This window comes from Pollicipes pollicipes, unplaced genomic scaffold (assembly GCF_011947565.3).
Source record: "Pollicipes pollicipes isolate AB1234 unplaced genomic scaffold, Ppol_2.1 Scaffold_4881;HRSCAF=5763_pilon_pilon_pilon, whole genome shotgun sequence".
Classification (NCBI taxonomy): Eukaryota; Metazoa; Arthropoda; class Thecostraca; order Pollicipedomorpha; family Pollicipedidae; genus Pollicipes; species Pollicipes pollicipes.
In genome coordinates, this window is record NW_023596576.1 from 44,131,639 (window position 1) to 44,158,998 (window position 27,360).

At 48.8% G+C, this 27,360-nt stretch overlaps 1 protein-coding gene and 1 pseudogene across 1 annotated transcript; one reads left to right on the forward strand and one right to left on the reverse strand.

Annotated features, from left to right (window-relative positions):
- Window positions 1-1,591: 1,591 nt before the first annotated feature.
- Window positions 1,592-25,293, reverse strand: LOC119100444 (organic cation transporter protein). The gene is made up of 11 exons (XM_037223539.1): window positions 25,281-25,293; window positions 24,153-24,295; window positions 22,839-23,021; window positions 19,334-19,437; window positions 16,734-16,888; window positions 14,662-14,830; window positions 13,250-13,376; window positions 10,810-11,110; window positions 9,219-9,409; window positions 6,313-6,449; window positions 1,592-3,341 (listed from the first exon to the last, which is right to left on the reverse strand). The coding sequence occupies exons 1-11, from the start codon at window positions 25,291-25,293 to the stop codon at window positions 3,164-3,166; spliced, it is 1,701 nt and encodes a 566-aa protein (XP_037079434.1). The 3' UTR covers window positions 1,592-3,163.
- Window positions 25,294-26,914: 1,621 nt separating this feature from the next.
- Window positions 26,915-27,360, forward strand: part of LOC119100445 (tropomyosin-like) — a 10,311-nt pseudogene continuing 9,865 nt past the window's right edge.

Here is a 27,360-nt window from a genome sequence, read left to right on the forward strand (position 1 = left end):
ACCTGGTCCCATCTGTCCCGTCCGGTTCCACCCGATCTGGTCGCATCTCGTCTGTCCTCGTCCGGTCCCTTCTGGCGTTCTGGTCCCGCACGGCGCCGCCCGCTCCTGTCGCGTCTTTCCAATACCAACTAGCTTCACCCGTCTCCACTCGCCGTGTCCACAACTTTATCTACCTCTCGTAGCAGGCGCCAACTCCTGATAACTGTCATGTTTTAGATCATTTGGAACACTGGTGTTTTTACATGTATAAGTTGACCGTCATCCCTATGTTTGGACTGATTCCACTTCTACTCTAAACCCTGTCGACTTTCATTCTTTCGACTTTTTGTCCTTAGACTTTTTCCGATTCGATTTTTTACCGATCGGCTTTCATCCCGGTAGGCTTTTTGTCCTCCGTCGTTTTCTGATTCGACGTTAATACGCGTCGATTTTTATCCCTTTCAACTTTTTGCCGTTCGATTTTTTGTGCGACATATTTCCATTCGACTTTTTGTCCGAGAACATCTTCACCATAGAGCCCAATCCAAGTTTTTATCAGGGTGGGAGCTAAGCATAACATAGTATAGTTACGTCCCTGGAATTTGGTGCCCCTTATGAACGAAGGTTTGGGGCCCTTTGTGGTGCCCTCTGGAATTGGCTGCTTCTTGGAAATTAAAGTTATGGTGACCCGAACTGAAGGCTTCTTCGCTCCCTTGCCGATTAACCCGATCCAGGATTTCGTCGAGAGACACGCTCCGTAGGTGATGGTGACCCCTGGAATTTGGTGACTTAAAATAAAGATCCGGGCCTTTTGTCGTGCTCCTGAAATTCGGTGTTTCATGAAAGTACTGATTATGTGGTTCCGTAGTGATGGTTTTGGTGCCTCTCCGGGGAACAAAAACTGCGTGGAGCTCAGTGGGGCATCGTCCCCTGCCCACCATCGGCTCTGGACCGGCGCCTGCATTGTGATGCCCCTGGCATTGTGTGTCACCGGAAAATAATGTGATGCCCGGAAATTAAGGATTTGGTGCCTCTTCGTGGAACGGGCCGATCCAGTATTTCGAAAAAGCGAAAGGCACATAAATTGTATCGCACCACTGGATTTGGTACCCCTTTAAAACCAAAGTTGTGGGCCACTTGTATAGGCCGCCCCGACAAAGCGTATCTTGAAAACAAAGGTTATGTTACCCGAAATAAAGGTTTTGGTGTATCCGGGACTATGCGGCCAATCAAGGATTTTGTCAGGGTGAAAGGCTCAATATTATACTATTCCTGGAATTTAGAGCCTCTTGAGGATGAAAGTTTGGGGCTCATCGTACTGCCCCTGGACTTCGGTGCCTCTGGAATGTGAAGAATTGATGTCATTTGAGGGCGTCTTGGAATTTGGTGCCCTAAAGGTCATGTGGACCAAAAACAAAGATTTTGGTGCCTCTTCACCGTCAGCCGGGCATCCAGACATCCGTCACCGTCCCTTTGTAGCAGGATGGCTCCCACCTTCGATCCAGAGCAGTCTTCATCCAGCAGGCGCTCCTCAGCACCCAGAGCATAATGTGGACACTTCAAAACTGGCGTGACTCAGATACTTTAGCATCCGGACATCGCATTTGGTCAGTTTTATTAAATCAAACAGCATCGGAAAATAGCACGACACTTAAACGCATCGAAAAAGCATAGAATGCAAGCATCTACTGGATGCACATACGTTCTTCGCAATGTTACCATATCACCTTAGTGTCGACTCTCATAGCCTGCTTGGACGCCCCAAGACGGTGCGGCCGATCTAAGCTGCAATCGGAGTTCCATTTCACGACCATCAACCGCATAAGCTCAAGTCACAATACACTATGTTTCGCCAACCAGCCCACTGTTAGCACGGATCTGTCCCAGCGGAGTCATGCACTGCCGCTTACGCCAGACACGCCGGTGTTCAGGCCGCCGCCCAGCCGGACCGCGTGGCGCGTGCCAGGCATGTGGAGTTGTGCGGGGATGGTCCTCAGCGCTCAGTTAGTCACAGTATGGCTCCGGTTAATCGTTTCTCGGGTCCCCACCGTCGCACATACAGCGTTCGTGGTGCCACGGGCTGCGAAGCTGCCCACTTCTCGAACTTTGCGGTAGGTGGAAAATGGTGGCTTAGCCCTCACACTCGTGGGGGTGGGGAGCGGGGAGAAGGATGTCCTCCTATTTCCTGCTCGGGAATGCCTGGTGATGAGGCATCGGAGTGAGTTCCTTGCATGATCCCCTTTATGTCCGATCTATGGATTATGTTTCTTTTCCGTCGGATTTTACGTCAATTTAAATCGTACTTTGATGCACTCCTTTGATCATAAACGCATTTATACCAAGCCAGGTTACTATAACTTCCGGGTACCGCAGAAAGACAAACATGGATCAACGGCATTAACTGATTCTAAAATGGAAGATAAAACTGAGGATTTCTTTAAATCTGTTCTGACATCGCGCACGGCTGCAGCCGGTCAAAGAAATATTACGTTTGATAAGACACTTCTCGCTCAAAGGAAACTACAAATGACCTCGACGCCGTATTTTTACCTGCATTCAGCATCCTCGGTTCATCAAATCGTGTGCCGCGCGTGGAGCACGCAGTCCTCAATGCATATCAGACGGATAAATCTAAGATATGAGCTCAAGAGGCTCAACTTGTTGGGTACCCCATACAGCAGATAATGTCAGCTGATTTGATGTGATATTGACATTGACCTCAGACAGCAAACTGACATTTCTTAAATATTTTAAAGCGTGACATGACTATTCAATGACGTTTTGTTCGTCTTAAGTCATTTCTAATTTCAAAGCACCAGGGAGAGGCTGTACTTATCCCCCCTCCCCCACATGAAGGCAAAATTTGCGCGGACCACCGACAGCGCAAGGGTTAAACGCCATGGCGACGTACGAAGCGGCACTGGAAGTCAACAATGGCCACTGACAACGGACCAATGAGAAGCGACGGCGGGCCAGTGGCCAATGACGACGGACCAATGGCCACTAGCGACGGACAAATGGCCCCTGACGACGGACCAATGGTCACTGACAACGTATCAATGGGAAGTGACGGCGGGCCAATGGCCAATGACGACGGACCAATGTCCACTGACGACGGACAAAAGGCCACTACCTCGCTCACCGACGGAGCGTGGTAGCCTGTTCGCTGATTCACAACGAAAGCTCACAACGGCTGATCACTGACGGCCTTGTCGTCGCTGTTAAGTTCCGAGTGGTCTTCGAAGCCTTCGTTGTCCTGATGACTTGGAGACCTGTTGTTCTCTGGCTCCACCACTGTGGTCGAGATGCTGGGGATGACCGGGTAGAGGCGACCGGGGGGCTTCTTTCTGAATTCGACGTCGCTGAGAGAAAAAGAGCCTTGTGTAATAGTCGCGAATAAAAGTCATGACCCTTCTTCGCTCCTGTTTAAGCAACCGGAAGTAATGACAGGCCATGAGTCCTGGTGTTTCGGCTTCAGGATTTGGGAGTTCTTACGCTCGCGTTATTCGACTTCCTATTCACCAGCACGTGCTGGTTGAATGACATCAATAGTCTAGCAGTGATTGTACGGCAGAACTCGACGACTCATCCTAAGTCATAGTCACCTGTGACCATGAAGACAGGTGGCAACGTCGAGTCAGTTGCAACATAACCATTGCGCCCCTCATAATGTCATTTAACCATATTTAACCATTTAACCAATGTTGTCGTTTCTGATATGCTGCAGGTCGATCATTGCTAGCGTAGCGCAGGTCAACACATTTATCATTGAATGTGGCAGCATAATTGGCTTACATCTATCGTTTCGTAAGGGTGTTGATCTTCTCCATGAGTGGTCCTTTAATCGCCAAAGTCTGCTTTTAGTTGCAACACATCACTCCCCCTGGGCATGTTAACATCCAGACAGTCACATATATATACACAGATAACAAAGAACAACAACAGAAAATAGGTTGCTTTAACAGCTTGTGATCAGATAAGGAAGGACAGTTCGGTAAAGGCTAATGTAGGTGGAGAGTTTGCATAAATTTTGGAGAAGGTTGGGAATAAAATTCAAGGCAAGTATTATACTCGTTTTTACCACATGCCGGAAAGATACCGAATTCGTCAATTAAGATAAAAGTGTCGTTGAAAATAACTTCGTCAGTATTGAAACATGTGACAAACCGTCACACCTTCTGGGTAGATTTCATAGCCTTTTCCTGCCAAGAGCCCACGCCTCAGAAGTCTGGCGACGAACAAGTTTGAGTCTCAACCTTCGCTGTTGAAGTCGTTCAATGTGCTGTATGAGCTTAACTGTAGTACCCGCGATTGGACACACCGTCCAAGCTCTGCCTGCATTGGTTACACTGTAACTACCCTGAACAGATGGACGGTACCGCATCAACGAAGTGGTGCTGTCTTCCTCTGAGAGCCAGTTAGTACCGATGAAGTGAGCAGATTTATTACATACTCGCAAAAACGGAGCACGGTAGCGCATTCAGTCCCTATGATAATGCATGGTTTGTCATCATTGTACTCAAACTTTATATGCACACAACCTCCTAAAAGTTCAAAGTGCAGAGCTATGGGGCAAATCTTTGTGCTCTGTTCTAGCTTTCCTCACATCTTGCGCGATCTCCTTAAGGGGCGTTTTCAAGTTCTCCCTCATTGTCTGGTGGCCTTTGATGCCGCCGTTGCCGTTCTGTTAGTCGGCTTTGTTCCCTATCCGCGGCCTCTGTGGTTTTCATCACATTGGCATCGCATTTGGCCGTAAACTGACGTTCCCGGGTGATGATTTTCGGATTTTTAAAAGCTTTTTCTTTTGTCTGTCAAAATGACGAGGTTCTCAAAACAAACCGTAACTAGTTTTGGCTTTCTGCTCTGGTGCGCAGGGAAACATCTTGTTCGCTGTCATTGACTTTGCTAAACTAAGGTAGCATTCTCTCGGGTGTGAGAACACACAGGGGCAAGCATATCATTTTCATAAACACGACCTTGGGTCAAACACAAAAACCACTTCACTAGACCACTTCATACCACTCTATGCAGTGCAGAAGTCTGTGGTCAGCTTATTCTTAATAACCCTGAGCCAGTGATGCCTTCAAGGAAAAGCACCAGAAGACGGCCCGCTGTTCTAAGACGGATCTTTAGACCGACTTATCCCACTACTACCTATTTACTACCGGTTTACTACCGGTTTATTACTACCTATTTACTACCACCGGTTTACTACTGGTTTTACTACCGGTTTTACTACCGGTTTACCGAGTCATGTCAAGCGGATTCGGCTGAAGTCAGAGAATATCACCCTCTAATAACTTCCGATATGACGGGGCTTACATTCAAACACTAAATCTGCAGAACACCCGACGAGATGTGACCCTGATATGGAGTTTGCCGGGAGATGCCAGACTATATAAAGCAAATAATCAAATTCAGGGCGCTGGCTGTCGGTTCAGTGCTGATTCGAGAAAAAAACAGAGGATGACGCGGTAGCGAGGCCACCTTAAACCTATGCCTCTGTGTTCGACCATCTGCTCTATCCCGCCGATCGGCTCTCCGCGACAATCTTTGCGTAAGTAAGAAAACGCAGGGCGTATTACATTGTGCAGACAGCATCTTAACACATAATTGACTTTTAGCGTAAGCCCAGTTCCACCCACAGCCACGGTTACAGAAGGCCACGGAAGAGCCTTAATGAAGTTAGATTATTCCATGGTAGCCAACCCTGAATTGCTGTTATCCTCATTGTCATGCCAGTTTCTTTTCTTATGACAGTAAAGCAAATGAATGTCAAACATCCGCTCTATGCACCCTTGTCATTACGCTAAGTTCCATTGTGGATGTAAACTAAGAGGAAAATGAGAAGTAGTGCGGCTGGTTTCAGAATAACCGCCGCTACCATCCATCTCAAGAGAGATTTCACAGATTAGAAGAAATGCTGCCTTTGGCGATGACACGTTTCGCTTGCCAGAGTTCATTTACGAGGTTAAAAACTTTTTTTAAGCTGGTCGGTTGTAAGGCACTTAATCCAAATATTATGCTCAAAATTGTTTTGATTTCTTAGAACAGTGGAGCAGCGCGTCTCTCTTCGCAATCTTTCAAGGCAATTTTTTTAAAAATCCAAATAAGCATGCAAGGTGTTGTGCCATACCTCCGTTTCAAGTTTTCAAAACGCAAATCACGCCCTACAAAACATTGACGACTTATTACAGTTCTGACGACAACGTTTCCGCCATTTACACACAACTAAAAGAAGCTCTTAAAAGAAAGATATAATTTCCGAAGCTCACCATCTGCGTGCAGCTCCACAGAGCACTGCGGTCGACTGTCCAGGCACCGAGAGCTCACCTGCCCAGGTACTCAGCCTCGGTCAGGGTGTCTGGCAACTTGGTGCCCCTGGTCTCCGGCATTAGCAAGATTAACAGGCCAGCGATGATGGAGACCACCCCCAAAACAATGGCCGGCAGATGTATGTAGTATGCCACCTGAAGAGGATACCAGAGCACGTTTGACCCATGACCAGTACACGTTTGACCCATGACCAGCACACGCTTGACCCGTGACCAGCACACGTTTGACCCATGACCAGCACACGCTTGACCCATGACCAGCACACGTTTGACCCATGACTAGCACACGTTTGACCCATGACCAGCACACGTTTGACCCATGACCAGCACACGCTTGACCCGTGACCAGCACACGTTTGATCCATGACCAGCACACGCCTGACCCGTGACCAGCACACGCCTGACCCTTGGCCGGCGCACGCCTGACCCATGACCAGCGCACGCCTGACCCATGACCAGCACACGCCTGACCCGTGACCAGCGCACGCCTGGCCCATGACCAGCACACGCCTGACCCATGACCAGTGCACGCTTGATCCATACACTCATATCCCATCACTCACGGGCGTGCACTCTACCGCGTGCACAAATCACAGATAATCAACACGGGACTGCTTTCCAAACCAGCTCGAGTGGACGCGAAGTGATGTAAAGCGAGTATAATATCACGGATATCATGTATTATCAAGAGTAACATGAACCTGACATCACAGTCAGGAACCGTTCCCAAAAAATGGTTCGCCTTCTCCTAAATTTATGGCGTCGGAAATGTTGCTGTGCTACTCTTTACTCCCTTACCCTACAGAGAATGTAAAGGAAACATTTAAGTCCTTACCTATGCCTACAATACCTATAACACTTAAGTCCCTCCCTTACCAGGCTAGTCTTTTTCTAACAAGGTTACAAAAGCTAAAACAAGCTTTTTTAACGTTTCGGCATGATACGATTGCTGTGGTTTCGACCTTTAAGATACCATGAGGCAGGCATGGGCTAAACGACCGACAGACAGGAGAGAAAGATGGGTGCGCTGCTTGTCGGAAGGGGAAGCCAACGGTATCCGATTTTAAGGCTATAACGCGCTAATAAGACTTTAGCATGACTTGCAACCATACTTGGGTGCCACGTCACGCCGTCTCCCGCCCTTGCCGCGCTTCCGTTGCGAGCCATTTAACGCGCCCCCCTCCATGCATGACGTAAACATGGAAAGTTACATACATGCTGTTATGCTATGTTAAGATTTATGGAAATGTCTCCGTTGTTGAAATAAGGTTAGATCACTTTGGGAGTTAATGCTACCCTTTGAAAAGAAAACGGCATCTGCGGGAGTTGTCAGGGTTTGCCGATACAAGCATGCTCGAAGAGGATATCACACAAGCGAGTCTTCACCTAGCTCTGGGCATAAGATAAAGAATTTGATTCTCTTTAAATCTGAGATAAAGCAATGCTCCTCTATTATCCCTGAAACAGACCTTTCATCCTCTATATTTGAGGGATGCTTTGTACCTGGAAACAAAGGGGGGCACAGGGTCGACAAAGAGTTCCTCATGGTGAAAGGGCCCGTTCCCAAAAATAACAATACATCTCATTTACTTTCGAGAGGGCAAGATTTTCGTCTTATTTACCTTCCTAAGTAAAATAGAATCGAGAAGCCATCGGACAAGTAATTCTGTTTGCATTTTGAAGTAACTCAACTGAAGGAGCCAGTCGTTAAGCGGTTGCATCACAAAACCGACGGGCGCTTTTCATTTTTCAATGGAGTGCCGATTATGGTTGTTTGGGGGTAAGTTTCGTAGTTTTGTAAAGCTTTAAGGGGGGGGGGGGGTCTGCGATGGGGTGCGAGTGCACTTCGCTGCTTCCCATCTGCCGTTGGTGTTTGTGCACCGCCGGCTGTTTTCGTCACGCCTCCCCACAAGAGCAAATTTACACTGAGGAGCCCATTGGGCAGCATAAGAGCCCGATGATGTTGCTATACGGGTCGGCGCGTTATGACTCCGTTACACCCGTGGATCGGTACGTTATGACTCCGGTACACCCGCATCAATACACACTCACACATGTGAGCCACAGAGCTGTAATGAAGCAGATGACTGGGGTATTGGGACGGGACGGTAGGCCCGATGAAGCACCATGACCACTATGAGGCACCATCCTTGACTACGGGCTCCAACCTCCACCTAAGGTTGGTTGTAACATTCAAACGGAGCAGAATGTCAGTCAGGTTCATCGATAAGAATTAAACGTCCTGGCTTCAAGGGCACCCCAATGTTGGCAGCGATCCCACGCCACCGACGAATTACAGTGGCAGGGGCCCGCTGGGTGTTGGCCCTGGGAGACGCCTCCTCCTTCACTGATCTACACAGACCTCGTGCATTCGACGCCCCACCACGTTCATTCCAATCGTAGACATCTGCTGACGCCCAGGGGAGTTGTACTGCCTAGAGTAGTCTTTTCCACTCAAAAGGTTACCAACAGTTAGAAGTGCACTTATTTCATTACATCTGACGCCTGCTTCAATATCTTCAAGGGTGGAACATTCTCACTGAAAGTAACGAGTCCGTTACTCCGTGACCCAAAGAACTGCTTTCGTTACACAGCATGGTTGCAGGGTAACGGACCATGATCACCTTGACTGCCATATTTGTCTTATAATTCATTTGAGATTAACATTCTAAGCAGCTTAGGCCCTACGTAAGAAACGCTAAAGGTGCCATAGTGATTAGCCGCATTCCTCTTTCGTTTGACGTAACTAGCTCCCAGCATGCAAGTCGCCCATTACGTACACTGCGGTGATTATCCTGCAGAAGTTAGGCACTGCGTCAATGCTCTCACCGTCACATGGCCTGCCGGATGTGAACCCTTCGCTAGGTCGGCTCTTTCACATCCGGCCGTGCTTTGACAACTTACCGAGCCAGCAACAAAGGGGGCGATGATGGCGCCGATCCGGCCGCAGGTGGAGCTGGAGCTGACTCCTGTGTTCCGCAGCACCGTGGGGAACACCTCGGCTGCGTACACGTACACGATGCCGAATGACGAGGTGATGCAGAACCGGGCGAGCATCGTCAGCACCAGCACTGGCCAGTCCCGATGGTATGCGCCTGTAGGATTGTACAGAAATGCTTTAGATGCAGACGGGGCTCGGAGCGACTGTGCCGGCAGTTGGAAAGAAATTAGAGGTAATCTGCTCTGTCATCGGAAAGATGAAGACAGGTGACGACGTTCCAGTTAGAATTAAAACGGAAAGTGTTCTGAAATAGTGCTTTCATCTCGCAGTTGGCGTATCAAAACAAATAACAGTAGCATTTGTGCTCACTGGAAATCTCGTTAGTTTTATAACATAAGGAGTACGAGGAGAGTGTTATCAATAAACTATCAACGCGAGAATAAAAAAAAGATGAACACGGCCTTATTACCAAGGACTGGATTGGTGGGAGCGATCACCGTCATCATACTTTTCAAAAAGTACGAATTTCCCTTGTGTTTTCACGGCAGACAAGTATGGGACCCAGTAAAGGATCCAGATAAGAAACTGCGCAAATTATAATTAAATGAATGGAAGCCAGATTACAACTCCAATTAAACATACCCTTCAAAAAGCATTCAAGCACACGGTCAACTCGAGGACACGGATGTGTCTGATTTAGACACTGACACTGAGAGTAAAAGTTATTGAATCGAGAGCCAGCAGACTAGATTCGAACCCAAATGTACACCGTCAACACAAAACCACATGGGAGTACTGCGGATCACCATATAGGTCCACCTAGTTCACATTTGTGTAAAAAAAGATTTTCCGATGAATAAGTAAATCACAAGGCACTGATTTAAATGAATGGATGACAAAACACAATGATTTCGTGGAATATTCTAAAAAAGACTTGACGGCGGCTTTCTGGTTATTCTTAAATTTGAATTTGTAAGCGTTCTTGCACAGGAGTACATTTAATCCCCGCGATATTCTAGGTTCGATAGGCCGTGAAGTAGCAGCAGGGCCTCAAGCTAAAATATCTCTCGCAATACCGCGCGAAGGTTTCTTCCGATTACAGCCTGGGGTCCCGTTGCATCTCACGGTTCCTTCAATACAGAGCTTCTGGCCAGCCCAGGTGTGTTTTGCTTCGTAGCCTGCTTTACCTTGATCAGTTCGACATTCTGCCCATCCACCTTAGCATCTATAACACTTTTATATTTAAGATTTTTAGGCTTCTGAGTTAGATGCGTCTAAACTTGCGGAAACCCTCACGATGCATTTGCTTATATATCTAGTGTGCGTCTAATGCTGCGATTAAATTATCGACCATGTGGTCTAAGTTCACTTTTATAACGATTCATACCCAGCCAATGCTGCTTCAGGTAACTCAAGTACACGGGCTAAAGCCAACAGTAGTACTGAATCGCAATAGCTGAATTCAAATCAAGTGTGATGCACCGACATGTAGGCTTACAAAAACTTTAACGCCACAAATATGCATGGACCAGCCAGCTAAACGCAAAACCATACCTGGCCGGATTCCTATGGTCGCCAGAAGGAAGGCGCCGGTGAGAACCATCATGATGGCGATTGGCCACCGCCTGCCCAGTAACAGGCAGATGGCGATGCTGAATAAGTATGCCGGGATCTCCACGGCGCCTCCGATCAGCGTGTTCAGGTAGATATCGTCACCCACGCCGACAAACGCGAACAGCAGGCCGTAGTAGACGAACACGTTGGCGAACCAGTTGAACCACATGTTGAGCGTGCGGTAGCGCACGGTGGGCACGCGCAGCAGCTCCCAGACGCTGACGTGACGGCGATCTTCGTGCTGCCGCGAGAGATCGGTCAGTTGCCGCGCCTAGTGCACTTCTCGGGTGGGGTGAGCAGTGGCAGCAATCTCAAATTGTGAAACGTCAGCTTAGCGCGAACGGAGCGCGTGGCCGTTCTTCCTTTGTTTTTACTTCAACCGGTGAAGTGTCTAGGCATACAAAAGTACATCCCAATTTCACTACATCCTTTCATTGAGGACGCGCACGAATAAGAGGTTTAGTTACGCAGGGAAGACATTCAGGTAGCAACAGCTGCTGTTTTTCTGCTAAAGCCTTAGAAGCACCCGGCATTTTTATAAGGCTGCAAGGAAGCGAATGTACCACGCACAACAATGACGTGACTAAAATTAATCACGTTTTGGAAAAGCACATCCCTGAATAACTAATCCAATGCATGTGTGCGCACACATAACTTAGGACGACAAAGAAACGTAGATATCCACGCTGTATTGGTGTTGCACCGACATCCACCAGCAAGATGCATGCAGGAAAGAATAAGAGTAAGAATGGCACAATTAATCGAGCTCTTGTCGTTCCGATAATGCCCCAAAGTCATCCCAAAGTTGAAGCAACATTTCGGTCAGATAACTCCTACGCTTTTTCAGGTGGTGATTGATCTTAAGACATAATAACACCTGGCGATATTTTGAGTGGCGATGTCCACGTTTGTGTCAGAGCCTGGAAAGTTCACGGCAGCCTCGTGGTACGTCTACCATTGGTTTTGTTTCATACCGCTTAACCGCTTAACAACCAATAATGATAGTTTGCTCGTGAACCGGTTAACAACCGATGATGATAGACCGCTCGTGAACCGCTAAACAACCAATAATGATAGACTGCCCGTGAACCGCTTAACAACCGATGACGATAGACTGCTAACGGTTTAGAAGTCCCTTTTGCTAGCCTCTAGTATTGATGTGGCACGTTCTCAGCAGACTGCTGCTGCCGGATTAATGTCTGCGCTGGGTCTGTTGATAGGGCTTGCATGCAGTGCCACGCGCCTCGCGTCCCTGACCGTTTGTGGCTCCCGGTGCGGTTCTCTGTCGGTGGTGTAAGCCTTGTTCCGTGCTGGCGACGTTCTCCTTCCTTCTCTCCACATCCAGCGCGAAACAGAAACGACCGGCATTTCAGAGCATGTGTGATCGGTATGAGAACATCGGCCAGCATGGGACCGCGTAACCATCACCGGCAGAGGGCCGCAGTGGAAACAACGAGAGATGAAGGAAGCGAAACATGTGCACTTTCGTCAAATCCCACCAGAGAGCCTGATTCAGACATCAGTCCAATGTTGCAGCCCGCGCAGAGAAAATGCTAAGAAAATCCTTGGGATAAGTAAAAGGAACTTCTAACGCATGGCAGGCAGCCGTCCTCCGCCAAAGCATAACGTTTGAAGGGGGGGGGGGGGGCAAATCATAAGTTAAAAGCTCTAAACCGCCAGCAACCATCCAGACTGTGATACAAACAGCGTCATGCCACAAACACCCTGAGGTCACTCTCAGGACCGAATCACGCCTGACAACGGCCGGATAATTAAATAGGCGAAACTTCATGTACAAAGTGACACCAGTGACGATGGGGCATTATCAGAATGGTAATGTTAATAGCTAGTCCATGTGTGTCGGTATTTGTCCAAAACATTCCGCAAAGCTATACGAAGACCTGGCGTTACCATATTAAGTGGCCAACAGGCTCTCTCCCCAATCCAACCGGTTTGGCCAGCAAACGTAGCATTAGGCGCACTGTGTACGGTACACGTCGCTTGCGCCGCGCTTGTCACGACGACCACACGTGCCGGCTGCGTGCAGCCGCTGCTGCAGGTTGTCTGCAACTGGCCTGTCGGGCCAAGTGACCGCGTCAGGCCAGACGTCGTCCACGTTATATATATATATATATATATATATATATATATATATATATATATACATATATAAAAGGCGGCGCACGTAGTCACACGGAGCCCAGCGACTGCTCTGGCCATATTAGTGCTCAGAGGCTCCCCAGCATGAATGCCAAAGCGTCGCCGCTCACCTGGACTGGAGTTCATTCGGCCCTAGCGGTCATCTCACTCGTCTACCTCGGTGACGCCTCTTACACGAGCTGTTGCAAAGCGAAACTCCGCGTCGCCGCGGCGAACCTACCGGCGGGACCAGCTGCACATCCGGGTCAAATTCCCTGTTGTTGATCTCGCATATCGACTCTACTAGCGCGGATGCTCGCTCCACTTTTCCCGATGCCAGGAGCCATCGTGGTGATTCGGGGACCGCCCTGAAATCACAAAGGCGGTCACCTGCACAGCATAGACGCGGCTGCATTGTTACAGCATTATCGTTGCACGATTATCGTACGCTTCAGCATGTTGAAACCGTTTGCGCACCACTTCTCATCTGTGTGTGCTGAATGTTAGTTCGTGACGTTAGTCACGACGCGGGATGATTGAGCGAAAACGTGCCCCCATTGCTTGAAATAAAACACACATGTTCTGGTGAAATAACTGAGGCAATATTGTTCTCATCCACAGAAAAGCAATTGTTTTACATGTCGTAGTCTCATTTGGCTATTGGAATATATTAGGGGTCAACACGAACCACAGGACGTGCGCGCATGACCCGTGCGCGCACCCATCGAAACAAGAGCGTTAAACACATTCCACCTGACTGCATCCTGAATCCCCGTATCTCTCCCAGATATCCAGCCGCTGCTAAACCGCGCCACGCTGTTACTTGAGCCAGACAACAGCCGGTAACCGTGTATGAGTCGTACTGCAGTGACGTGCTTTGCGCAGCTCTGAGATAAGCAATGCATCAGCACGCACTCGCAGCGTCGCCGTTGATTGCTAGCAGACCACGGCCCGATGGCGTTTTAATGCGTCTGCATTGTGTGTCACCCGTCTGAGCGACGCCACCGCTGCCCACTTACCGCGGGCAGCTGATCGAGCCCTTCGCTGGCAGGAGAAAATATTAGTGCCGTTCGGTGGGCGCGCCCCTCCGCCGATCGCTAGCATCGTTCATAACAGCATTGGATCGCGGTGGGTCTGAGGTCGGGCCGACATGCCGGAATAACGAAACGCCGCTGCCGCTTTTGTCGGCGAGGGCTGAGAAGAATGTGCGTTTGTTACGGAGTCGCACAGCCCCGATCTCATAACCAGAGAGAGGGCGCAGTAAGTAAATTATCAAAGGCTATGAAATACGTTTATAAGTCTTACAGGAGAAGTGGCCCATGTGACTATGTTAAATACAACACGGTCGGGCGTAATCTGAGCCATGCTTTTATATCATGGCCTACGAATTTGGTAAAATCGAGGAAGAAAATGAGCCTGCACACCTCAAATCCTCCTAAACTCTTGAGCGATTCCTAGAGTAGGTTTCAACTTCGAGCTCATCCAGCCGTGGGTCCAGAGCGATGAGTGCATCAAGCCGTGCGCACCACGCGCACCATGCACACCGTACAGACCTATCTAAAAGTATGAAACGCCGTTTAAAGAAGAAACGTCCCAACTTTCTGTCTCCATCCGACGGATGATGGGTACCGCTGAAGTTGTGTCAAATCTTACCAGTAGTACACGAAGAACACCACCACCGGCACGCTGATGGCCAGCTGAAGGTGCTGCCAGTCGGTGACGGCAAAGGCGATGCCAGCCAGACTCATGAAGCCGAAGGAGAAGGGCAGTTGAAACAGCATGCCCATGATGATTCGCCACTTGCCACCTATCATCTCCATGCCTGAAACAAAACCAATATCGATCACCGTTCACAAATATCGGGTAAATGGCCTGTGTGCATCGGTGGCCATTATCACTTTGTTTCACTTATGCTCTCAAGAAAGTGCACGGCGGCCAGGCGCGGACCGGACCACTGCATGCTATTTTTGTATCACATCATATTTCGCATTTCATCTGGAAGCTTTATTTTTTCACGTCAAGCCTGTGCCCAACGACCAAAAGAACTGACTTTGCCCGAAATGATCCTAAACGGAAGTACTAATTACATGCATTTCTATGCCACCACAAGCAAGGCGAACAAGCGGGGAAATATTTGAAATTCACTTTGTTTACTATTTCATACTATTGTGTTCAACTGGCCACTGGTGCATACTATCATGTTAGGTGACTCTCCCCAACCCCTCTACCATGATGAGGACCACTCCTGCCATCAGCACCACAATAGCATGCCGTACGCCTTACAGCTCATAAGGCACGTGACTTTATCTTTGGGCTGGGCACAATGTTGCAACGAATTGAGGTTGCAAATATGCGATGCTTCCCAAAGCCAAAGTGCCATTCGAACAGTCACTATGGTGAACGCCAGGGAAGAAATAAAAGCCATAGCATGACAGCTTGTTGAATTCTCGCCATCATGACCCCATATCTGTGCATATTGCTCCCTAAATGTTACGTTTCAAGCTGTCATATCAGCAGCGCTGCACAAACACTTTGTCCAACCATTGCACTGTCAACATTACATAGCCACCTGCCGGAAAAAGTAAGGCAACTGAAAATGAATACTTTCGTAGTGGTGAGCTGAGAGAATTACAGCATTTTTTTGTTCGGGCGCCTACCTCAAATACAAATTCTGAGTTATTCAGAAGCACGTCAAAAAACTAATGGCATTAGCGACCAAGTCGGATGCGCCCGATCTATGAATCAAAGAACAAAACCGTGGTACGCTTCCTTTATGAACATACCGCGAAAATGACAAAAGAACGACTTTGTCGCACATTTACCGACCGCCCGAAAGAAAAACCAAAGAAGTGTAGTGAGAAAATAGCACGGTAATTTAAAAATTCGCGGACGCTTCATCACCCTCGAGCTGAAACAAATACGCCGTAAGGTAGCTAAAGGCTGGGAAGGCAGCCGGTCCGCCGCCGGTCTGGTGGCATGCCGCAAATCTCGGGAGCCGCATGGTCGCTCGTCAAGCTTTTTGACGAAACTGCATCTAGTGTTGAGTTTCTTATATTTATAGTTCACCCGTGAGGCACAGCGACGCTTTCATTGGGAGATATATGCATCCCTAAATTGTTCTGTTCTGTATGTGCGCGACCTTAGCCTACAATGAGACCCGTACAACGTACTTGCCAATTAATTGTGTCGCATGCAGGTTTGGTTCTTGCTTTCTGGAGTCCTTCCCAGAAAAGCGCACTACCTAATTTCTATAATACATTTTCAAGGATGCATCACACTGTGTTTCTGCGATTATGTCTACTTATTTTGAGGATCTCGCATAGTATTTCTGACCCTGACTGGCATGCCGTAAACCTGCTGATGAAGTTACCAAAGGAGTCAAACTAGAGACGAAAACCGTACATTCCCCTAGCCCAAAAATATGTGGGCTACGGGAATCTGATAGCTTCCGATGGCGTGGCCCAAAAACTCAGGCTGCCAAGAGCGGGTCAACCTCCACACTGCCCCGGGCCCACCAGGAGTGGACACCGGTCTGACAGGCCAGAGGGTGCTGAAAGCCGGTCGACCTCCAGCCGGGCCGACCAGGAGTGGACGCTGGTTTGACAGGCCAGAGAGTGCTGTGAGCGGGTCGACCTCCACCCAGTGCCGACCAGGAGTGGGCGCCGGTTTGACAGACCACCGGCTGCTGAAAGCGGCACCCACAGAGACCGTGTAGCAGCACTTACTGAACACGAAGATGGCCGTGTATTCGGCCACCACAGTCAGGGCCAGCAGGAAGCGCAGCACTATGTACACCATGACGGAGCCGGAAATAGAGACGACCAGAGCCAGCACGAACAGGACGACCAGCACCGCCAGAATGGTGGGACGGCGTCCGAACCTGCCCGCACAACACGCATTTCAGTCGCCCAGGTACACGGCACGGCGGGAGATAGCGTATTCCTCCCCTACCCTAGCGGAATACGGAATGATTTAAACCTCTCCTAACCCTACCGGAACACGAGATAATGTAACCCTCCCCTACCCTGCCGGAACAAATAATGTATCCCTTCCCTACCCTAACGGGACGGAAGAATGTATCCCTCCCCTAGCCCTACCGGAACACGGGATAATGTGTCCTTCCCCTACTCTACTGGGACACGGGATGGTGTATCCCTACCTACCCTACCGAAACACGGGATTATGTATCCGACCCCCACCCCGCCGGAACACGGGATACTATATACTTCCCATACCATTCCGGTGCACGGGGCAATATATACTTTCCATACCATTCCGGAGCACGGGGTAATGTATCCCTACCCTACACAACCGAAACACGGGATACTGTATCTCTCCCTATCTCCTACCGGAACAGGGGATGATGTATCCCTTCCCCAGGCTAGATCCGCCCCTGCTCCCCTCCCCCCCCAAAAAAAAACAAACAAGAAGTCAGTACCTTCTGTATGGTTTGCTGGCAGACAGACTCATCCCTCTCACCTCCAAATATAAACATCAATCATGCCCACCAACCTACGAGATTAAAATGCGAATCAAGTAAGAGGTGTACATGATAAACATCTCCAGAGGGCAGAATTTCGTCATCAAACACCTCTGTACTAGCTGCGTCAGGTCTGTCCCAAGGCTCTATATGGCAGCATTGGTATAGCATGGCAGCATTAGTATAGCCTTGCCAGGTAGCCTGGTAAGTCAGACACTCGAAAGACTTAGAGATATCATTATTGAGCACCGCCATGAACCAAGAAAGCGGTTAACCGAGCGTTTAAGAGGGCAAAAATGACGGTAGAAGTAAGTTCCGTGCTTCAAATTGTCTCCATTCCCTGTGAATTGTTCACGCTTGGGTGCATATCAAGCATGTTTGGGCGGTTGGCGAATTAATCCAATTTATCATGAAACACGTACAAGCTTGCAGTCGGAGCATCTTGCAGAGAAATTGGTCAAAATTTTAAGCAGCAGATGGTACCTCTAAAGGCAATCTAAAAGGAAGGAAGAATAAGATGGTATCACACTCGTATGATGCCAAGAAGAACGAAAGTAGCTAAACAAATATAAAGACCGGTACTTTTCTCGCAAAATTTTGTTATCAGCTGATTTGACTTGAAATTTGTTAATATAAGTGTTCAAATGGTGATATTTGTCTTGTAAGTTTTAATTAGAAGACATTTCTTGAACTTTGCACTCCAGCATTTCGGGAGTGATGCAATTTAGTGGTCAAGTTTCCCCGGGAAAAAAAATACGTGGAGTAAAAGTGTCTATCAGGCCTTGCTGTTGTTTGCGCCAGGCTCTGCTTTCGTGGCGTGGAGGTGAGACCGAAAAAATAGGGGATGCGTGAAAACCTTGCATTTGGCGCACAGCTCTAGATTGTGATGCATTTTGTAAACAAACCAAACTGAATGCGTGCAAGCGGCTGGGGTCGCTGGGATTCTCGGGCTTGGAGGCACCTGGCGCCCTTGCTCTGTGGCACCCAGGTTCTGTGAAGCATCGTTTATGCTTGGTGGTTTCAAGTGAACTCGGTTTTGGATGACATCTGAAAACCTCAGGAAGGGAAATATGGGTTTGGCATGTGCGATTAGACACTGTCAGGCGGGAGTGAGAAATTCACATAACATATAGGGAAAAGGAGTGAAAATTCCTCCTCATTGTTGCTTTGTTGCTTTACCCCCAAAGTCGGCAATTCTAGGACACTGTGTATCCCTTACCAATTCTACCGGAACATGGCACTGTGAGTTAATGCGTCATGGGCTATCAGCGTGACTGTTTTGGGTTACGTCCAGGGGCCTACGCAGGGGGCGGCATAGGGGACACGTGTCCCCGGCCGACAAAAACGGCTCCAGTGGAGGGACCGATTGTTATGGAGTCACGGTCGCTTTGGTGACCTTAAAAAGTCTCCTCGAAGAAGTCTGCACGTTTTCACGGGCATGTAGCTCAGCAACAGGAAAGGCATAGGTCTGAGGGGGGACAGGACTGTGAACTGCACCGAATGATCTGCACCATGCGCATGGCTGCGCAGCACCGCTTGGGCCCGGCGTGCTCTGGTCCAGGACGGGTCTGGCCGGGGCGATTAGTCTCAGCAGGCGGCACCGCGTGCGGCCCAGTCAGACCATTCCAGTGTCGCGAGGTGCTCGTCCCCAGTGGAACAGATGCGTGATTGGTCTGTATTGTGACCACGTATGACCTGGTGGCGGTGTGTCGAGCAGGAAAAAGTAGCCTACCGGCAAGCATCACGGTCAGAACCCTGAGAGTGTGACCATGGCCACCAGAAGGCGCCGCCACTGGAGCGATCGCGCAGTTTGCAAACCTCAGCCAGTGACGTTATTGTTCTTACCTGTCGGACGCCATGCCTCCGAAGAACACTCCGACCAGGATGCCCGCCATGTAGGATGCCTTGATGGGTCCCAGAAGGTAGCTGTAGTCGCATACCAGGCTGAACTGGGAACAGTTCGACAAAGGGCGGTCAGCAGGTTTTACAGGGACCAATGCTATGGGACATATTCGTCCTGTTCCTGATTTGCAAGTGTATCACGATAAGGCTTTATTACTCAGACAACCGCCGCATGGCAAACACCTTTAACATCCAAAAACTGACTGGAAATCGCTCTTGGAAAGTATGTGGTTCAGGATTCGAGGCACCCGGCCATTCAGCGGCCGGCCGGCCAATTTTAGAACACCTCGATTTAAGGCTCCTTCCTTTTGAGAGAGGCCATTTAACTCTATTTACAAAAAGACACGGATATTTTCGTGAAAAAACTAACCCGCAGACGTGGTGTCAGTCGGAAGCCTGTTAGCCTTGTTGACGAGCCAAAAGTGCACGATAGTTCGGTTTAAGCTTCGGCACTTGTTTACTGCGACCGAATAACTGTAGGTAGCATCCGACTCTATCACACGTGTCGTAAAGGGGCTCAACTCGTTTTTCTTCGCTCATTTTACTGCACCGAAGACGGACATATGTTGTTTTACTTCAGTGCTTGTTGCCGTCTGTATTAAGGCCCGACGCATCTTTCAAATGTTCCAACTGAGCCCACCTTTTTACTAACATAACCACGTCTAAAATGCTACTGGGATTCATTTCTGTTCTAATGCCATGTTATGTGATTAACATATCTTGGGCATCTTTTGCACCTCCTTTGCACCCCCTTGAGCACCAAACTATTCAGACAGGAATCGAACTGCCTGCGAGTCTCATTTAGCTTTCAAACGGGGCACGCTTTAAACTGCCGACACTCTTTCGCACAGAAAATGCCCGGAAATATTGCTAAAAACGAAAACATCAGCAGTACCGTTCTGAAAAAACAAAATTGCGTCCCAGCTATCAGACAGGAATTGAGTCGTCTATCATTAGCATTTCATTACCATTTCCAAGGGACTCATAGTGCATCAGAGTCCCATGTGACCGCGACCAAATTCTCCTGGCCGATCCAGCGCCAAGTCCTGATGTAGTTTTACGCATTTCAGTCAGGATCAAATCGGACCAAAGGGCACTAGGCAGCTCCATGCACTTTCGCAGAAACCTTACGGCCAGAGGACCCTGAGCGTTCAGAGCAGTAGCTAAGTGGAGCCTATTGAAAAGACAGGGATTCCGGAGTTGCCTCAATTGCAGTTTTGACCCTTTCCAGCCCTTTGCCTTCACGCTGCACGACCCGAGACGAGTCATCCCATGGGCAGTCTGGACCCACCTGACCCTCGTCTTGGATTCCCCGGGCTTCGTTTTGGACTCCTTGCGACCCAGGTTCAAGATAAATGGCCCATGAGGTTTCGGGGGCTTAAGGGAGGGTCCCCCGTCTACGACAGGATCTCCATTCATGCTCTGAGCTGCCGGTGGGCCCCCGAGGAGCCAGTAAGGTTTATCAGCTGTCAGAGAGCTATTGGTGGCCAGGGACCGCTTTGGGACAGGCCACTGAGCGGATCGAGAGGCACGGAAATTAAGAGAGCCTTGGACGTTAACTCCGTGGACCCAGAGGGTCCCTGAGTTGTTGAGGCGGCCCACGAACAACCAGAATAGCCTATGAGCAGGCAAAAGGTTTCTTGGGTCGAAGGGGCAGCCAAACGTGCCCTGAGCAGCCAACACGACTCCGGGCGTCCAGGGGCTACAGCGTGTCGCACGAGTGCACAGCTGAATAACTCTAGCGATGAAACGGGACACTGAACGGGTCAGTGGGCCATGGGAAGCAGAGCGGGACCTCCTGAGCATCTAAAGAGAGAAATGTGTTACTGTTTCAATTTTTCTTCAGTTTCAGTTTCAAAGAAACTCTTTTGGAGCGTTTTTCATTTGGCGTGGTTAATTTTCTTTGCGATGCATGAGCCGAAAAGGGCCGTCTCAAAGGTCAAACCCATATCAAAGGTTTCTTAATCCCCGAGCCCCACAGGGTCCTCAGCCATGCTGCTTTAGTTTCCTCTTTTCATGGCTCTTCAAACAGTTGTTTACTTCTTTGTTGCCGAGCTTAGTTACACGCGTGAGCGCACAAATATAATCCAATCATTCTCCGAGTTGTCTATGCAGACGCTCTGGTGCAACTGATGCAAACAATCGCTGTAGTGAATGAATTAGTGTCATGATTACACTGCTGGCCTTTTGTCTATTGTGCTGTAAGGCGCGCATGTGGTTCAGGTTCAAATGAAGGCAGTGGCGGATGTCGCGCGTTGACAGCTAGCTATTGCGCTTGAATTTGTCAAGCACCATCTGCTTTCTGCAATCTGCCTTCCGACAACATTCAGTGTGTCCATATTGCTCAAAATATGCGACGTCCAAACCACAGGGACTTAGGTATTGTGAGTTTTTACGTGGTAAATAAGCGATTTTTGGTTATACCAGGTACTAGGAGGTCCTGATGAAAAGACATTCTCAAGAAAATATATGCATGCATACAGAAGTGCATGCATCATAAGCCACGACTTCCCAGACGACAATTATCGTGACCAGAGTGAACGGCAAGCAAACATTAACGTTTAAAAGCCTGTGACATGTGAAAGGCCAAAAAATATGTCCTGAATCTGTGCTAATCGACGACAAAAATGTATAAAAATAGCAAAGCCCCCATATCGTAACAGCCGTTATGAAAGAGGGTTGATGTTCGCACGGCGAATTCCATGAGACGTTTAGTGGCTGATTTGGTCGGAAGTTATGCCTTTCAGCTATCAAGGAAAAAGTGATGCTTTGCGTCACATTTAGCCCAAAACCTGACCGCGTAACAGCTTTTGGTAAAACGTCATCGGATGTGTCAGATCTCACTTGATCAATGAAACCCCGAGATCTCCCCGGACCCCAGCTGCGCGCCGGTAATGATGTTCCGGCAATGATTTTACCATACTTCCGACCATGGGCATGTTGCCCGCTACGCTGACGTAGCCTAACATGACGCGAGATTGCTCTGGCGTGCCAGAATACTGGTTTTATACAGATCATGATTTTTCAGGAGATTCGCGTCGCTCGATGACAGAGTCGCATTAAGTTATCTGATTTAATGCGGGGCCACTGACCTACCTTCACCTAATACGTCAGAGATCGGTGATCCGTCTTGACTTAAGACGTCAGAGGTCAACAGATAGCTCAATCGAGCCTGGCGAAGCCCGCTGAATGAAGTGGAAGCGGAATCCAGGATAACTGACTAAGCCTGCGCATCGCATATCTGGAACGATGAAGAAAACAGCCGATGCCTCGTGCAAGCCCTTTAGGATGACCTTATCCCTGTGACCTGTATACCATCTGTCCTGAGACTTCTCGCGACACCGGATGACCGGCGCCTGATGCCCATCAAGTCAAGTGCCGTGTTCTGGTGATAGCGGACGGGTTCATGGCAAATCCCCAGAGCACAGTGAATGCCCAGTCTTCTCACGTGTTCTTGAATGGTCCATTCGTAGAAGCTGTGGTCAAACTCCCAGCGGCCGTCGATCCGATAGAGCTTCGGGCAGGGCAGGGTGGAGTTGGTGCTCCGAGGCGGCAGGCTGTTCGGGTCCGGCGGCGCCGTCGAGTAGTTGAGAGCGTACACATGACACTTGTCCCACTGCTGGAAGCCGGACTGCCAGAGGAGAAAAATGAAAACTTGCATTTCTTCTCGTGGTCACCTGAATCACAGCGGCCGTTTGGTGCTTCTCGCATCAAACACCAGAGCTTTTACTTTGAAAGCAACAGGCCCTCGAAGCATTTGGTATCGAGCTTTATGGATCTCTAAGTGAACCCAGCGTACAATGTTGGGGTATTGGCAATTGCACAAGGCATAGAGTTCCCACAAGTGGGAAACTTACTTTTTCCCCTCACAAATCAAGTGACAAATTATCTGGGTCTCAGCAGATGTCAATCAATGAGGACCATGACTAGCATTACTCGAAAAACACTGCTCTTTGGCCAACTGACGCTATGCTCATTTTGCAACGACGACACAAATTCTCCCATGTAAATAATTTATTCATAAAGAAGCTAGATACTGATACCAATTTGACAGTTCTTTCTACTCATAATGAAGTGAAGACATCACCCAGCATTTCCGTTGAACTCCTTTTGGGTCTGCGTTGCGCAAACATAATGGTGCCGACGTCGGATCAGCATAAACACATTCGGGCACAGTGACACAAGCCAAAAACCTCAGCAGGCACGCGCAGTGTCGCACAGGTTGCCGAAGCAGGGGTAATAAAACGTGCACAAATCCATACAAATGTAAAACACTCCCTTTCCAAAAATTTCCGCGCACGTTCTGGGTGGCAAACACAATGGAGTGCTGCTCAAATGGACGGTGTATGCCAGTGTTCGTAGATAAATTTACGTGCAGCTTTATTTGCGTGAAGCTGAAAAACATCGTCAGGCTTCGTTTACAATAGCAACAGGTGGGTGAGTTCAACAAAATGAACGTTCTCGCACTTCAGCGCATCTAAATAAACAAGCAAGCAGTTTAACTTCTGTATGTAAAGTGTAACGTAGCTAGGATTGGCAATAGTTCGTTTGTATCAAGTTGGTGTAAACTTATGCCCTTAAAATGTTTAAACGGTGGTGCGGTGCACACCTATGAATGAGCGGCACAGATTTTGAATCTCATCAAATAATCTCATCTCATAAAAGAGTTGCATCGTCCCGCCAGAGCTCCATGGTGGGGATGTAAGCCTCCTGTGACGTTTAGGTGGGCCAAGCCATCATCACCGCAGCCCTTCACACTCACAGAGTCGGCGACCCGCGGCGTGCTGTACTGTCTCCATTGCTCGACGGTCCAGTTGGAAAAGGCGGTGGGCCGCTTGCACCAGTGGTCAACGTTAGGAGGGGCGTGAAACACTACCACCAGCAGCTGCCAGGCCACCGGCACGCCTGCAATAAAACATCCAATGTGTGAGGGTTACCGTTTAATACGCTATCATGCCTTGGGTCAAAAGGCGCCTGAACACCAGCACAACCGCAGCGGACCAAGTATGCTATCCCACCAGAATGGCTGGCAGTGAAAAAAGACCACCAGTGCACATAGCTATTTCACGTGCGCATATTTAAGGCCATCAACACGCAGGCAATATCCCATCATCGCACCTCACATGCGCTATCATAACACTTGCACGTAAATTGCATGCATCACACGCGTGATACCAGATTACCACGCATGACATAAATTACCAAAATACCGGCACACAAGAATACGCGACCGGTTTACATGCGATATGTCAGCATCAGGCATGCAGCTTACAATGAGTTCGCATGTCTTGGAGCACTCCAGCACACCTTGCACATTTGTACCAGCGGGACACACGTTCATCGAGTCAACATGACACGCTCAGCCAGCAAACTACACGCCCCTCCCCTCTGAGGTATAGCCAACACTACCTCAACAATTTACCACTCAATCTCAGTCATCTCAGCAGGCACTTAACAAACCACAAACATACCTTCAACAAATCTGCCAGTTAAAGGCGCCGCGTGAATTCCGCCTCGGCGCCGAATACGCGGGCCGACAAAAAATACGCGATCGGCTTAAACCAGTTTTTTCTTACGCTTTGACTTCTTAAGACTGGGACTCGTCCACAAGTTAGCAAAAGATGATAAATGAGCATGTTTGTGAGAAAGAAAGGACCTTAGATTCTAATTTTTTGGTATTGGCTCCATCCGTACAGGATGCGGGGCTCGGAATATTAAGTGGCGCCAATATAACCGCTGTTCAGCGCTTTAAAGACGTTAGCAAGTACTTTCTGGCATATCTAAGGTAGATGCTCCGGAAGCTGACAGGTGAGTAGATTGAGGCTCGTGTCGATATTTTGGAGAAAAAATGTCCTTACAGATAGGGAGGACGAGCATCCGTGGATCGTACCGTCATCAGCCATGGATAATAATTCTACTATTACCACCAGAAGGCGAGGAAGAGATCCAACAGAGTGAGCCCACTGTGATTCGCCGTCTTCGGAAAAGTGAACCCCTTGTGATTCGCCGCCTTCAAAGGAGTGAACCCACTGTGATTCGCCGCCTTCGGAAAAGTGAACCCACTATGATTCGCCGCCTTCGAAGAAGTGAGCCCACTGTGATTCGCCGTCTTCGGAAAAGTGAAACCACTATTATTCGCCATCTTCGAAGGAGTGAACCCACTGTGATTTGCCGCCTTCGAAGAAGTGAACTCACTGTGATTCGACGCCTTCGAAGAAGGCCGACTGAGATAGGTAGTCAATCGGGAAAGGTATTTCCAGGGCCTCGCACATTGCTATGCTGCATACGCATCAACGCATATAAGGATCTAACTCCTCGAAAGTGAAGAGGTGTGGATCTATCAATGTAATTGTGTGGGACAATTATGTTTAAATTATGCTGCAACGGCAATCGTCCTGTCGTTCTATTTTTTAGTTCTGGCCTGAATTTCAATCCTGTTCACGCCTCGCAGGCTGGCTGCACAATCCGCTGTAGGTTCGGCGGTCCTCAGCTGTTGCGAACCACATGCGCCATGCTTGCATGCCTGCATACCTACATGCCTGCAAATGCATGCAGGCATCTACAGGCATTCAGAGCCTGCAGCGGGTTATATGCCCATTCTACTAAGTGTGAACGGGCCTTTAGGACGATGCGTTTTTTTCAGAATAGCTGTGCAGCTCCCATGGGCCGCACCGGACACTACTCTGGGTTTGTTGTCCCTGGTTTGCCGTGCTTAAGTTGACCTGCTCACAAGGTCATAATGACCGTCATTCTTGTGCTGCCAGACGTGTCACGACTCCGTGCCATAACTGCCACAGAGCTACACGTTGGTTTTGGCGACGCGCCCTACGCAGAGAGGCTTGGCGTACGCTGTTCGACAGCGTATTTCGTTGCCTGGCGGGACGCGAGAGGCGAGGCACGTCGTAGCGAAAAATGTTCAGGGCGGCTTGCCTGCAAAGAGGGGTGACAAGATGAGCGACTCTGCCGTCACGCTCATTACCTCCCAGGCATGCCACTGAAGGGGATGCGCACCCTCGCCCGGTCCACCTGACGGCACCAGCCTCCCATTACAGCGTACCGTCGCCAGATCACCGTTGGGAATGATGACCTGGGTCAAGATATGTGACGCCGTCCCTGCGGACCGTCCTTGGACCTTCAGCATCTTGAACAGGATGTATTCCGCACTTGATTTAAAAACTTGGGTTTTTGTGCCTTTTTAAAATCGTCCAACGCTAACATCGTGAGTTCATCAAACCCACTGGAAACTTAAATTGAGCAAAGTATATCTGTAGCTATGGAGTGTGTGACGTGACCGCATATGCTTTGAATAGTACGTTGAGTTTGTGCCGTGTGTTTGTACAACTGGGAAAATCTGCACGGCATATGTGTTTTTGTGATGCGGCCGTTGTAAGCTGTGAAGTGCGCCGCAAGTTAATATATAAGGCATAAGCACATCCATATATTTTTATTTTTAAAGATTTAATCTGGACCCTTTGAATGGAGTGCTTTCTGGGATCAGAGCTCACGCTAAGCAGTGCTTATGCTATGAGCCCCAACTTTTACCATCCGATCGCGCAATTCCAGGCAACGACATAATTTAGTAGCAAAAGCTTAACGCACCGCAATCCTCGGCACGGTCCGTCCTGCCCTGTGACGTCATCTGACCCTTAGCGCGACGGCTGTCAACGGCCGCAGCCCATACCTATTAAAGGCAAAAAACGAGCGCCTAAAGCGACTCGAACCCATCCCGCCACGGGTGAGTGGATCGGCAGGTAGGCGATGTGACCAACTGGGGCACCGGGACGGACCTTTGTATATATACATATATATATATATATATATATATATATATATATATATATATATATATATATATATATATATATATATATATATATATATATATATATATATATATATATAATCATCCTTCTCCTCTCGAGAGAGAGAGAACAGCAGAGAGAGATCCTCCTCTCTCTCTCTCTCTCTCT

Coding starts and splice junctions, on each gene's coding strand:
- LOC119100444 (XM_037223539.1), bottom strand. Junction 19,438..22,838: donor AATGGACCATTCAAGAACAC/GTGAGAAGACTG, acceptor AACTGTTCCCAG/TTCAGCCTGGTATGCGACTA. Junction 14,831..16,733: donor CACGGCCATCTTCGTGTTCA/GTAAGTGCTGCT, acceptor GTTTTGTTTCAG/GCATGGAGATGATAGGTGGC.